At 44.3% G+C, this 14,791-nt stretch overlaps 1 protein-coding gene across 5 annotated transcripts in view; it reads right to left on the bottom strand.

Annotated features, from left to right (window-relative positions):
* IMPG2 (interphotoreceptor matrix proteoglycan 2) overlaps positions 1–14,791 on the bottom strand; it is a 62,301-nt gene that overhangs the window by 10,885 nt on the left and 36,625 nt on the right. For 4 of the 5 annotated variants that reach the window (XR_013925912.1, XM_080374632.1, XM_080374629.1 and 1 more), the window contains exons 7-13: positions 14,595–14,686; positions 11,512–11,673; positions 8,516–8,574; positions 7,388–7,405; positions 5,138–5,382; positions 4,413–4,507; positions 411–735 (exon numbers count right to left, since the gene is read on the bottom strand). Coding sequence is in view for 4 of the 5 variants with exons in the window: in XM_080374632.1 (XP_080230758.1) it covers positions 411–735; positions 4,413–4,507; positions 5,138–5,382; positions 7,388–7,405; positions 8,516–8,574; positions 11,512–11,673; positions 14,595–14,686 (996 nt within the window). In the remaining variant the exon portion in view is untranslated. The remainder of the gene's footprint in view (positions 1–410; positions 736–4,412; positions 4,508–5,137; positions 5,383–7,387; positions 7,406–8,515; positions 8,575–11,511; positions 11,674–14,594; positions 14,687–14,791) is intronic. The other variant, XM_080374630.1, reaches the window with a different exon arrangement.

Below are 14,791 nucleotides of genomic sequence, written 5' to 3'. Positions count from 1 at the left end.
AGGATGCATTCATTTTACTGTCTGTAGATCTGTATTCAGCTCGTTTCCCATAATACGTCCTGGCCTTTGTATGCCAAAGTCAGAAGGACCCCTGTTGACCTCTCCCACTTTTTATTTGGATCGTCTATGGGCCAAGTTCAGACACAGTGAAATAATTCTATACAACTGACAAAGCACCGCGTGCGTGCCGGTTCCTGAAGGGGCAAACGGGCGTTAGTAGCCGTTACAAACATTTTACGACAGCACATTGACCTTGGATACGGTGCACACAGGAAAGGCAAAAACTATCAGGGAAAGAACCAATTTTTCAGATGTTTCTGAAAAGTCATTTTGGCGAACTATACACCTTTGGTGAGTGTCAGGGAAGGCTGCTGGCCACACGAAGGGTTCAGGCAGTGGCATTAACTTACCATCTGAAGAGCTGGGGGCTGGAAGCCATTCCAGGGTGTCCACAGAATCACGCCCTAATGCTGGTGTGGTGACCAAACGAGGACTCTGGTTCCCATCCTCTAAATTCAGCCCATCAGGCAAAGAAGTGACATCAGCCTCCAAGGAGAGCGGTGCTTCGGGCGCCAAACTGGTCTCAGAGACCAGATTTTCTGGTCTTGTCCGGATTTCATTGTCACTGGTCTGGCCGCTGTCTGAAGGGGAATCTGGTTTGGTGAAATCCAGGGGCAGGGTATTGCTGACAGTCGATTCATCTGCTGAAGGGCGTTCAGCTAGAAAGGTGCTGTCCTGGAACACAAACCCACCGTTAGTATCTCCACGCCTGCTGCGGAGGCAGCGGCTGTCCATGTGGGGCTGCGCACGGAGCGGCGTGGGCAGCGGCCGGCACCGGGGCCGCGCTGGGGGGGCAGGGATGTACCCATGCGCAATGTACGTACCACACGCGCATCCCGTGACACACTGTCATGCCCAGCCATGCCCACTAAAAGGGGAGGAAGCTGGTGGGATCGTTTGGAGTGCAACCTCACCTGTGGCAGTGGGAGGCTGGCCGCCTGCCCCCACCCCACCTCCTGTCCTCACTGAAAAGAGGGATCTCTTGGATGCTGATTTAAGATAAGTGCGCGTGGTACTGCCTGCCTTCCTTCGGCACGAAGGGCTCTTAAATAGCTATTATTCATCAGCTACATAGTCAATATAGTGACTGCAACATTATAATTACTGTGATACATAAAACAGTTCAGAAGTTGAACTTGAATGCATGCGTGCCCTGTGGGCACGTGCTGCTACCTCTTAGTGTGTGCATATGGGAAGAAAGACCATAACGTAAAGAATGTTTAGAACCCAGAATAACTTCATCTCAAAGCTGATATGCCTTTGCAGAAAATAATAATTAAGAAAAAATCTATCAGCAGTTAAGATGAACAAGAGAGCATGCACAATGAATTTGTGAATTGCTTGAAATGTGCAAAAAGAATTTGTTTTTAAATTTCCGTTCTGCACACCGCTTGCTTACTGCTCCGTGCCCCAATCAGTATTAGGTTTATGGCTGGAATGCTTAGCACTGTATTCATCCTTAAATATGCTACCACGGTGTCTCATGAGGCAATTCTGCCGGGAAAAAACAATGAAGAAATTAAGTTATTAGGTCAAGGCTACAGAAGCAAGCTGACTGTCTAAAACTCAGGAATTAGTGCTTCACATGGGTACCTGCCCACATATCAACCCCTTTCAACAGTCTGATAAGGACAAAAAAACACCTGAGGGATGAAAACTTGCCAAACAATTTCAAGAAGCAGCAATTTAGTAAGTGCTAACCAGCCGCTGATGGTGATGGGTAAAGTTACATGGGCAGCGGGCATAGGTTTCTGTAATACATATTACGATCCAAAACTGTTTTAACCACTTCCCTAGCTTACCACTCCTGTCTAATCTCTTTCCGCGACTTGGCTGGCATGAATACCAGGAAGAGTCCAAATACTTTTCAATTTTAAATTTTACTCCTGGTTGAAATATGGGTGAATTAGATTTTTCAACTTCATTCAAGCTGCATTTAATCACTTTGGAAACAAGCCAGTTCAGGTATTTTTCTTAAATTATTTGTTGTCCTGTATTGATCACATTTTTGCAGCCAGTTGTTATGACACCACAGTCTACACACATTTTTTTCATTTACATGGTTAACAATCAGTTGAAAAGTATATATACACCATACAGACATGTGCTACAGCAATTATCTTTTTTGGCAAATTTAACCACTATAAATAAAGCTCTAAAAGAGTTACTGTGCAAAATTAGAAACAAATTACACATATAAATTCCATAAAGAATGAATAAGGACAACTAGCAATAGTGTCTTAATACTTTTTTTTTTTTAATGTAAGCATTCAGTTGCCAGATATTGCACTTCATTTATTTGAATGTGGATAGATGTTCCTATGACAACTAACATTATTCAAAGATTCTTATTACAGTGCAATATATTATATTAACAAGTTTAATATCATATTGGCAAGTTCTGGTTTTCGCTAATGTCTTTTGAAAGGCTTACGAATATGACAGATGACTGCAAATGCTGAATCCCCTCCCTGATTTTCCATTTTGTGCTGCCAGAAAAGCGTTGCATTCAGCAAGCTAGAGCATTCTAACTGTTACAACTCAACAGAAATAACAAGAAAATACGGATTTCAAAAACTAGACTTGATTTTTTCTTCAGCTTTTAAAAGCTGTAAAGCTCAAAGAAAAGAATTAATGATCAGTTGGTACCATCTGCTAGCAATTAGACAGTCATGACAGTCCCACATTATGTCACGAGTATGTATGATAATACAAGTCCAACTTAAATCACCTAAGAAAAATAATAGCAAAATTCTTTTTCATAGGTAACGGTTCTACTTAACAGCATCTACTTGGAACCAGAAAGGGTTGACACCTGTGGAAGTAATTGACTAATCTATTCAGCCTTGTTTATTGTTTAAGCCTGTTTGATTTTCTTGAATTTATCTCAAGTTACTTCCCAAATTATCTATGTATTGCAGATTGTAGCCAGCTGTTGTTTGGATACACTCAATATCTTTTACATTATTAGAGGTTTTGACTGAAGACATAAATGACATTATTACTCATAGTCCATGATTAGAAAATCGTAACTTCCGGATTTTACTTGTACGCACTATTCCCTAAACCTGATTTAAAAATCTATTGTTGCAAAGCTGCCTCTGCTCTAAAATCTTGCCTGCACATCTATCCGAGCACCCACGGATAGAGTGTAAAGATTGCAGAACTCTCCGTCTTACTGAAATAAACATCTGCAACATTTTAATCTAGTTATATAGCTCTAGCAAAGAGAAAGCCCTTTCCTGAAAGATGAGTTAAATTCACGTTTATCCACACCATGTTTAAGCCATTTATGGCAAATCCATATGAATTTGCATTTTAGACATCAACGATAAGTTTTTAAAACTCGGGGAAAACTGGCCTGAAATTAAGGATGTTATACCTGTGACTGTACTGACAAGAATATTTGGGTTCTGTGAAGCAAATGCAGATTTTACTTCCATAAAAATCTAAGAAGTTGGCCTGAAATTAAATGTGTCTGTGCTCACAACCTTATCTCATCGTGAACTTGGCAAAAACCTGCTGTCAAGCACAGGGGGACCTGGATTTTGTGGCACAAGATGAGCTCACTTCCCCCTGGAAGGCATGTCGCTGCTCCACAACCACACACGGAGCAGAAGCCTGCCGGGCACGGCTCCCCCATTCGGACGCCCCAGCTGCTGGCAGAGCTGGCACCGCCTTTGGTCCCTCTGCATCGCACAGACATGGTCAGGGAAGCCAGGTCTCCTGTCCCATGTCCTGACTCTGTTGTTCCAGAGGTCATCAGAGGAGGTAATCACAATTTCAAGAGGGGATTAAAAAAAAAAAAAAAAGAGAGAAAAAAAGAACCCACCGCCTATTACTTTTCTGTGGTTCCTCTGCTGGCATTAAGGGGATAGACATCATTTTAAAACTGACCTGAGAACTTTCAGTGAGAGCAATACAGTAACAGAAGGAGCATATGGAAATCACCATCTGACCTCCTCCAGCCAGCCTTAGTGCTGACGTCCGTTTCTCGCCTTCCAAAGGCGGGCAGTACTGCGGGAAGAATCGTGTCTTTAGAGCAATTCAGTCTGACCGTTATGACAAAGCAAAGGAAGCCCAAGAAGCAAGGCCCGGCTGCACAGCCAGGAGCACGGCGCTGCCAGGTGATGGAAGACAATCACGGGAAACCGTTACACAAGAGATACCAAATTATCAGCTGAGAGATGACACCAGAGGTTTTACCCCTGTGTAAGGTGTGCCTGCCTTACTGCTTATTCTGCATGACCAACAGGGCAGGCAGCGCTGGGTGCTGGCTGCGGCTCTGCCCTGCCGAGTTAAGCTGCTCAGCTGTGTCCACAGGCTGTCACTCGGAACTGGACTGTACTCACGACTGTACTCACGTCGAGCTCCGGGCGCCCCAGCACAGCTGGATGTTCTGTAATCCAGGATGGGTCTTCTGGTGCCGGGTGTAGTATTTCTTTCACTGTGGAAATAAAAATACTTGGTATCTAAAGGCTGCAGTAGCAGTGCGGGGAAGCTGCTTTGGAAGAGAGACTGAAAAACCTCCCTCATCTCAGATTTGGAAGTAAAATCTTTTCCAAAGGTTTGCCAGCGAGATTTTGTTTCTGGAAATGCCCTCGGATCACTGACGGGAAGTACTGAGGGCAGAGGAGAGCAGAGGGGCAGGCAGCACTGCCCCGCCACCTCCAGCAGGGTTCTGGAACATTCAGCAGTAAAGCAGCCATTCCCTTCGCCTGCTCAAGGCCAGCACACGGCTACCCAGCTGAAGGTCATCTTGGTGCAGCAAGCATCATGTGAACCATGTCTCCCCTTCTAGTCCTGTTAATTTTTGGAAGTATTGCCAAAATTGCATACCACAAACCTCTGTGTCAAAGAACAAAAAAACCTAAGAGGCAAATTAATGGATTAAGAAGGGGATACTACTGCTAATGGCTTAGCCTGGTTAAGATCAGAGCAAAACAAGCTACAAAACAGTTGGTCTTGTTGTTTCCTTTTAATTATTCAGAGAGCAGCTGAATAATTAACTCATCTGAGATTTATTTTATAAAACTGCAGATGCGTGGCCAACCAGTGCATCACAATTAATACCCACCGTTAGTGAGCTGGAGAGAGTTAGGGTCTAAAGACAAGGACGTGTTTTCAAGCAAGGCATTTTTCTGAAGTATTTCAGCAACGTAATCTCGGAAGTCACTGATGGTGTACACAACTGTTGGATTATCCTCTATGCCCATAAAGGAGTTGTCCTCCACCTTGTTGGAATGAAGGTTGATGAGGTCCCAGGTGGCATTGCTGATGGCTTTTCCATCAAACGTAACAGCATAGCGAACTTCCACCCCGCTTCAGTTGTACAAAGAGAAAAAACACAGATGAGAGATGCAACGTTTTCCGATGTATAGCAAACAGTGTGATTTTTTTCCCCCCCAAGAAATGTGGGGTCATTACTGTGTCAATACTCTCTTTTAATATAAAAATATATTACTTTAAAGGATCCTAAATAAAAACAACGTAATTCTTTTCACACTTGTGTCTGCCTGCCTGTGCTTTCCACCACTGCAAAGTCCTCATGGAAAAGGCTACCAGCACCTGCTGTCAGGTTGGCCCCAGCAGGAGCGCGGCAGACAGACCAGGACATTGGCTTTCTGCTAGCATTATCAATGGGCCCACTGGCACGCAGCGCTGGGAGTGACAACTTTAAGATCATGCCAAATGATGGGAACGGCTCTGAGGTATGAAAACAGCCAGGAAAACCAGGCTGTATATAGTAGCAACCTACTGTAGCCGGAGGGGGCCCTGATCGCCGTCACTGTGCAGCATCAATCTACTTGAATTCATGTCTTTAATAGTGATGAGATGCTATTTAATAGAGTTCATCACTGGGAACATTTTTCTAGACTTATTTGATCATTTCTTCTTTAACTACGTTTTGCATCTGTGTACAGCTTAGCTTTTTTCATATCAGCCCTCCTCCATTTTCTTTTCCCAAAGATGCCTGGATGTCCCCTCCCACGTGACAGCGTAGGCAGCAATCACGTTACCATGCACTGGGCATGAGCACAGGGGAGCTTTAGAAAATATATCATGTTTTGCCTGTACACCAGGCACAGCAAGAACATGAAGTAAACTATGAAGTGTTAGAAAAATGTGCTCCAAAGACAGGTCCTCTTCATTCCACAGAGCTGGACTGGATTGCTAAAGGATGGCTCTCCTCAGAGAAGCCTCCAAAGCCCCAGCACCAGACACAACAGAGGCGTAATCGGCAAACGCTGACTGCTGTGTGTCAGGAGCCGCTGGAGCTTCACTGCTGGCTGTGTCATGGAACTGAGCCCACCAAAGGCTCACCTGGGCGCTCACTGGCAGCAGGGGAAAGAAAAGTCAGCAGTAGTGAAAAGGCACAGCAAAGACTGAACACAGTATGTTCCCCAGAAGTAACATCGAAGCTGAATACAACTGTGCTGTCAGTTGCAGTTAGTAATTCCTAACGAATAACTATGACACCCTCATCTGTCTGGAAAGGGCTAAAACATCTGGTGCTTGGAACACAGCCGCTGTGAACAGCTGCATGCATCAGCCTGCAGAAGTGCAGAGTAGGAGAGGGTGGCTTTAAGGCACTGTTGTTTGTGAAGAGAGTTGTGTTTTCTACCCTTTCACCTAAAGTTAAAATGCTCATTCTCTGTAAAACTGTTTGTGGAAACTGGCTATGCCTTTGCTAAGACACAAAAGGGAGCCTTTCATCAAGTTAAAGGCTGCAGTTCATTTTCTGTCTTATGAAATTCTTAAAATACTCAAGGAGGGGAATTTTGGATGCTTAATCTCCATATGTCTGATGAAACCCAAGTCCAGACTGATCCCATCTTTTGCTCAGTCACGTTTACAAAACTACTGCAAATATGTGCAGCACCTCTGGCCTTGAGGTAGCCAAGCCAGCTGCCTTTGCTGGACAGCTATGGTTTTCTTACCTACTTTAATTTCTGTAATAATAATCATTCCATACCTGCTCAAGACTTTCCTGCAAAGCATAAAGACCTTGAGTCATCATTAAGCAATTTTGTTTTCTTCACAAAAGACACTCCCGTACACAAGTTAGCCCAGTAGCTGACTTGTGTTTAAGAAGATTTTCCCCAAGTAGTTTTTTATGATTAGGACTTAAATAAGCAAATTACATTTATCCATAATCAAAACAGATCAGTGACTTGCAGTTTCTGGTAGAACCCCCTCACATAATATTTATGCTGGATAACTATCTCACTCTGGAGCCAAAACTACAAATCCCCCACAATGTCCTCCAGCTAAGCATGTTTTTCCAGCTGTATGTTGATAATATCTGTAAAAAAATTGTCTTTACCTGCCGTCCTCAGGAGGTCTGCAAATAGAAACACAACAAAACAACAGCAAAACCTGTTAAATCAATGTTATCACTTCCTTCAAGTCTTCCAAATTTAACAAATTTGCTTTGGTTATTCTACAGGGCATACAAATTTGAAAAAGCATACCGCAAAATAGTTATAAGCTGCATAGTTACTCTGCTACGTAACTGATCTACTTTCAGTGAACTGAGATACTTCTTGTTGATCACAAGGAATCAGCAGAGCAGAGCCATCGCAATTACTGCAAATAATGCAGGTAAAATGCTGTCAGAAAATCAAGGTGCACTAATCCTAAAGGTTTAGTTTACAAACACATTTTTTGTCTTGCACAGCAGAGTACAGGGCTCTGATACTTTGCCAGAAATATCAACCTTTTATTTGCCTTCTCAAAGGAACCAAGAGCTTGCAGATGTATTGGACTGCAGATACCAAGATGGAAGGGTTTGCTACCTTCCAGGCTGGAAATCGAATGCAGCCTAGGGTTCCAACCATAAAACCTTTCTCACCTGAGCTGCCTGTATTCTAGCTAGAATATTCCAGCCAAAAAAGAGAGTTAAAACATTGCGTATCACTTATCAAACTATTCACCCACCTTTGCTTTGGCCAAAGAAAAAAAAAGACTTTTACACATCTTAAACACCAACCTTTAGAGGCATCCCAAATTAACATTAAGTTGTTGAAAAAAAAAAATTAAATACACATTTTTCCAAAAAGGTTTTTGTGTTCTTCCTTGTTTAATACTAGGACACGTCAATAGTACTGAAGAAGTATCAGACAGTAGTTTTACATTAGAAAAGAACTCTTAATGTTAGGATGGAATCTTTAATAAGAATGCCTTGTCTTAAAATCAAGGCAAGCGTATCATGTGAGAATCTCTGGTGGATGCCAGGAGCAAAAAAAGAGATGATTACATTTACATACAATTCTGTATTTCCATTTCAACCTCTGTATAGAGGTACCAAACAGGAAAGCACTTGTCCTTTGGTTAATACATCCCAGGGACTCCAACAACACATGCCCGACGTTCTTCCAAGTGTGGCGCTAGCCCATCGCCCCCCCATCCATGATCAGTTTCAGTCACTGCACACATGTCAGCGTCTGCTTACCTGTAATCCAGGATATGGATGCTTTTGTATCCAGGTAGTCCTTCAAATACACTTCTGATCTATTTTGGGGAGAAAACAAAAAATTAACACATATTTCCTCCACCCTAGTCATTTTTTACGAAAAATCAAGAAGTATTTTCAACATTTTCTTACCAAAAAAAAATAATTATCTCAGCTGTTATATCTAATACGAGAAAAACAGTTAAATATTCTCTCTCTTTACAGAAGAAGAGTTTCAGTGACATTGTTTCATTACTAAAAAAGGAAAAGCGAAAGTAAGAACAACAACATCCAGCATTTCCCAAGAACCATACAGGAACATTCAGAGGGCGGGGCGAGATTCAAACAGACCCTGCAGAGATCTGCACTGCCCATAGCAAACGACATCCCTTCTCTCATTCTCAGTCTTCTCTGCCCAAAAGGTTTCCATTCCCTCCCGAACCTCTCCGAGTTAAAAAGAAGTCAGGAAAATGCTTTGGACCTTAGCAACTTAAACAAGAGGAGCAGCGGCCGCCGTAGCAACAGGGACCTTTTGAGCCCGAAGAGGCACTGATGTGCTCTGTAGCGAGAACACGGCTCGTCCCCACTGCCCCGAACACAGGAGGGGCTCAGGAGGGAATGGCAGCGCTACGCAAGAGACAAGCGAGGGCAGCAAAATGGCAGCACATCCAGGCCTAATTCAGCTGTGTCACACAAGACAAAAACCAAGAATTAAAATATTGAAGGTTCATGCCTGTTTGGAGTTTTGTTTTGTTCTTCCTCCAAAAAGATCCTTGCCAATTGAGGATTATTTTTTACTCCTCAAATTCTTCTTTCCCTCCCCAATCTCCCTATTTTTAAACTGTCTCTGGTGAGACTTAAACAATTGAAGCACTGCCGACTTTCTTTTTTTCAAGAGCTTCTTTATCCAAGCACAGAGAAAACCAGGCAAGGGATCAAAGGAGTGGAACATCCGTGTGCCAGGTGGCTTCTGTCCCATCTGACATTTCTTACACAAACACACTATGGCATGGCTACTTGGCCACACAACTAGGAAAATTAAGACGTCTAGCCTATGCTAGCAACTTGTGACAGTTGGGGTGATGCTTTCTGGCTGCAGTGAAGGGTACATGTCTTTCCCATCAGGCCTGGGATCTGGCACAGGGTTAGCCCCAGTAAAAGGGATTCAACAAAGGACCCCAACTGGGTGGCACTAAGAAAGAAGCAAAGCTAGAGAAAAGATAAGCCTCATGACATGCTGCTGCTTGGCACCCTAGGTGCCTCTCCCAAGAGAAAGGAAAGCAAACTCTCTGCCCCAGGGAACGACGGTAATAAAATTACCATTGCTGTAGACAACATTTTGAAAAATATTGGAAACAACAGGGAGAGGAAAGCTAGGAGACAGCAGTATGATTGCACTTTAAATATGCGCTTGTATACTGGTGGGCCAGTAACTTTATGTGTAGTATACAAATTAAAACATTACATTTTAATTAAAATTAAATTAACTTGAAATCAAGTTTTAATAAATCCTGCATATGTGCGTATATGTATACATTTATATGCATATGCACACATGTATTTTTTCTTTGAAGTAGGTGCCTAACAGTCTAAACCATGCTTCATTCCCACTGACTCCAACGGGATTTAAGCACGTGCTTAAGAGCTGGCTGAAGAGTTTTAAAACGTGCTCGCGTGCACTGCTGATTCCGGGTGTGACTGAAGAGCAAGGGTTGTCTCAGCAGCCCAGATCCCAGAAAGCGTCTCGCTGCAGTGCACAACAACTCATTGGAAGAAATGTCGCTCCTGAGCAGAAATAATGAATGAATCCTGCTGTTTGCAGCTTATTCCCGTTTCCTCATCTCTCATCTACTCTGTCTACACAGATGCTCTAGACTGATGCCAGACTTTCTTCTACAGTCCAAAATCTGGACACCATGTAATTGTCAGGACACCATGTGTCCCGCCCTGGTGCTCAGCACCTGCAGGATTGCCGGAGCGTGCCCACACAGGCAAGTGCTGGTGGCCCCGAGCCTTCTGCCTGCACTCCCCACTGATGCTGTGCTACAGCTGCACGACTGCGGCTGCCCCCCAGCACCGGCTGATGGCTCTGGACCGCAGCCAAGTCACATCCTGCCATCTGAGAGCATGGGCAGGCTCGTTTGCTGAGACCCTTGAAATCATCTTTTTCACTCCCCAGTTTCAAACCAAGTGCATTATGCAAGAATTCAAACTGGACAAGGAGATAAGAAAGCACTGAAAGAAACTCTAGGCAGACCGGCCACTAGAGAGATGTTAGCTGTATCTTTAAAATTTAGGATTTCAAGTCCTAAAACTTTAAGAGCTAATGAAGTTGCATCAAGAGGCAAACAACAATCTTGTCACTTCTCTGCAAGTTTAAAAGCTCTGCGGCAGTAACACAGACAGGGAGAGGTACTGAAAAATTCTGCCAGGGTGGTAAGGCCAAAGTCAGCCGCGGCAGAAATAGGTCTCTAAAGGGACTAAAATAAGTGGGAATGTTTTTCATTTGTTAATAACATCTGATAGGTTCTTTTGCTAACACAAAGTAAATAGGGGGGGGGGGGCGGAGAGAGAGAGAGCAAGTGCACACGCAGTCAGTCCTTCAGGAAGGTCCTGTTGAGGTGAGGTCTGCATTCAGGGGTTCAGCATTATTTCCTGAGCCTCCCGAAGGCATACTTTTACCTCTTGCCTGCAAATACGACCGCAGGTTATTTCATGGCAAACACAGAAAGAAAACTAGAGTAACTGGCCTTTGGCCGCTGGTCTGCTACACAGGCTGTATGGCACTGCTCCCTCGGGCAGCGTGTCACAGGCCGCAGCGTCACACAGTCCGGCCATTCGCACAGTGAGCATTTTCCAGCCTACCTCAGGCAACAAAACCCTAAGCTGGTTCTGCAAGAGCCGATGAGAAACAGGCAGCCCTAAGGCGGGAGCTGTCTGCTGCTGCTGCTTCGCTGGGCCAACAAGGGAGAAAGGAAGTCAGGGAAGGTCGTCACCTGAGAAATTAACTGATGAGAGAGCAGCTGATGCTTCGCAGCAGCTGGATCACTCAGCTCCTCGCTGTACTTTTCACCAACGATCAGAATGCTGAACTCGACCATCTGCTCAGCTGCAGGTCTCACTAGCTTCTCATCCTGCTTCTTGATCTCATTATTGATCTGGAAGGGAAGGAAGATGGGAGAAAACAGGTGATTTAATGCCTTTTGTTGTTGTTTTGACTTTCAGGTTTTTTATAAGAAATAAATCCTCATTACTCATCACAGACCAGCTTCCTACCTATCCTGGATTTACTCCATGTAAAAAGCATTCCTAGGTACATATGTACACATATGACCTGCCATCTGTCAACAGTACCCTACATTCCTAAGCCTGGGTTCAAACGTCTTTCTTACGTGGGCCAGAAACTCCTCCAGCTGCTGCAAACCCAGAGGCTTCTCTGGCTGGTGATGGGGCAGAAAACCTGAGCCCTCTCCATCAATACTGTACGGACAGGAACACCTCAGGGCAGCAGTGGTGGCCACACTGATGGTCACGGATATACTTAATGACACATGAAAACTGGTGCAAAGTACAGCACGCCCACTTCAGCCATCAGCACCACGCCTGCCCTGTGCAGTAATGGAGTAGAGCCTGTCCTCAGGGGCACAGGCAGCAACCAGCAAGGCAATCTACTGAGCAAGAACATTTTTTGAGAACTCTTGTATTGCAGACAATTCTATTTTCCATTTGCACATTTCTAGTGCTAGGCTATCGAGTTGACCTCAGCTACAAACAGAAATCCAGTTGTGTGGGATGTTCCCATAGCAACTGGAAGTGCAGCTATGGATACACAGACAGCTCACCTGAGCCCAGTCAGCAACAGGCTCATTTACCCCAAATTTACTCATTTATCACAAGGCTCCTACTTCCTATTGCACCTGGAAGACAAGTTACCTTCACCAAGCTCTACATCGAGAGCAGCACCCTGTAAGTGAACGGCAGCCTCAGTGAGCGAAGGACCCCCCAGGTACCCAGTGGGCAGCAGGAGACCTGCAGGGCCCTGCTGAGCTGAAGCGGTGGGCTTCACCTGGCAGGCGAGCAGCTGCCCAAGCAGCCCCACAGCAGGGGCTGTGCAACACAGCCCGCAAGCACGCTGCCGGGGCTGCCGCGGGCAGCAGCGGGTTCCAGGTTTTAATCTAATGCGAATGACTGAGCAACACAGGAAGAGCATGCTCTGCTTAGCTCCCCAGCATTTTACAACCAGCACACTACTCCTTGTGGTATACTGAAAGACATGTGAAAAACCAGATCTTCTTTCATGGTTTTGTTCTGAAAGAAAAAATTGAGATTTGGAGGCAGGGAAGGCTAGCTTAAGTTAACTTTAGCCAAAGAGCCAAATGCCTTTGGCCATTTACATCCAGTTGTTGCTTTTTCTCAAATAAAAAGGAAAGAAAGAGTGCCAACAAAACAGATCTTTTCAGCAAAACTGGAGGCCGTGCTATGTACAGTGCAGGAAATGGAAGAACCTTTCTCCAGAATGTTTATCTGCCGCCAGTGAGTGACTTACTGTTTAGGGACTCTTACAAATTTTTAGTTAAATTCTCTTCCTCCTCCAATCCCTTTTTTTACTAGATAAATTTGTTAAGGACCATAATGACTGGTATGCTACTTAAAGCTGGTCAGCATGTGGGAGGCACACACTTAGCAGGTATATATATATGCTGCTACTGTATGGCTGTTTGCAACACCATGTAGATTCAATCATTTATCAGCCCCCCAAAAACAAAAGTACAGTCAACATGTGAGTGCAGAAGATGAGCTTTGCTCACTCTTGGTCTTGTAACTGGTGATGTGTTTTGGCTGCACAGAGCAATGATGAGGTGTGATGTAACTGCATAGAGTGAAAACACTGTAGCAGCAGCAATCTAATTCTGCCTTATTTCTGATTTACTGAGTGGTCCTATTCTCTGCTTAGGCAGAAATACTTCAGGCAATTCTGTTTCAAAAAAGAATAATGGTGTACACGGGATCAAAGCGCCAAGGCTCTTGGTACATAATATGAAGTCAGACCCTGGACTTGAGTCAGCAGCTGTCTGCCTGTTTCATATTCAGTATTTATTCTTGCAAGGACAATACCAGAGCTCCAGTCAGCTCTGAAAGCTCTAGAAGAACGTACAGCTTGGCCCAGCTTTGTTTCATGGCCATACCAGGTTACAGAACAGTGCACAGCTAAATCCAGTACCATAAAACAGCTTCTACTTATATGCAGTGTGTGTGACTAAGCTTCTCAGCAAATCCACTGAGAGTTTCATGTTTATAAGAAAACAAAAACCAGCTGATTCATACCACTGGTTTGCAAAATGTTCTTGACTCATGTAGGCCCATGAATACTGCAACTGAATTCTAGAGTTTGGGCTTAAATTTTAATCCAGAGGAGCTGTTTCCTGGAAGCAAATACTCCCCTGGGACCTGTGTAGTGGTCAGCACTTCTGAAGGCCAGCTCACTTCTACAGAGACGTTTTAAGTACTTGATGTATGTAGGCTTCCCTGTGTCGGGAGTTGTGCTTAAATATCAAGGTAAGGGTGACTGTAAGGTGATGGATAGAAGTTCGTCTGTGTCAGCAGAGGAAAAGGAGCAGAAAACCAGAAGGAATGTTCAAGGCTATCCAGGCCACCTCTCTGCTGTCCTGCACAACTGTACCACGCAGACCTTCGAAACAAGAGTACAGCCGATTTGGGGTGTATTGTGTTTCCACAGGAATAATAACACTGCGCATTCTTCTTGGAACTGTCAGGAGCCCTAGGCATTCCCTGTCTAGCCCCATGTCACCGGCAAAATCCTTACCTGGTAGCTCAACTGATCTGTTCTCTCTCACTGTCAGGGATGTGGCACTGCAAAGCCTCTGCAAATGAAAAATGCCTACCCTGGAAATTATTTAAAACTTTCTAAAGCTCCTTTCCTGTTTTTATGAAACCTTAATTTGTGTCAACACACTATGCTATACAACACCTTTAAGTACTAGGAAATGCACATGACCATGAATAATATTTAGGAAAGGCAACAGAATGCTGAAGTGAATGAAAAAACCCACACACTCACAGTAGTGTCCGCATCTTCGATCTCAGGGATGGTACCACCCGCAGGACTCTCAACGGAGATCTCATGAGGGGGAGGAACATTGGCAGCTGCATCTGAGTTTGAAAGACAGCAGTATTATTTTGTTTGGGGGGGAGTTCATACCCGTGGACATGTAGATACACACAGAGGCAGTTTAGCAGGCGTAAACTGACAGTAAA

This window comes from Falco punctatus (genome assembly GCF_963210335.1).
Source record: "Falco punctatus genome assembly, chromosome: 2".
In the NCBI taxonomy this organism is placed as follows: domain Eukaryota; kingdom Metazoa; phylum Chordata; class Aves; order Falconiformes; family Falconidae; genus Falco; species Falco punctatus.
Note: the sequence above shows the minus strand (reverse complement) of the source record. Positions and strands in the feature narration are given on the sequence as shown.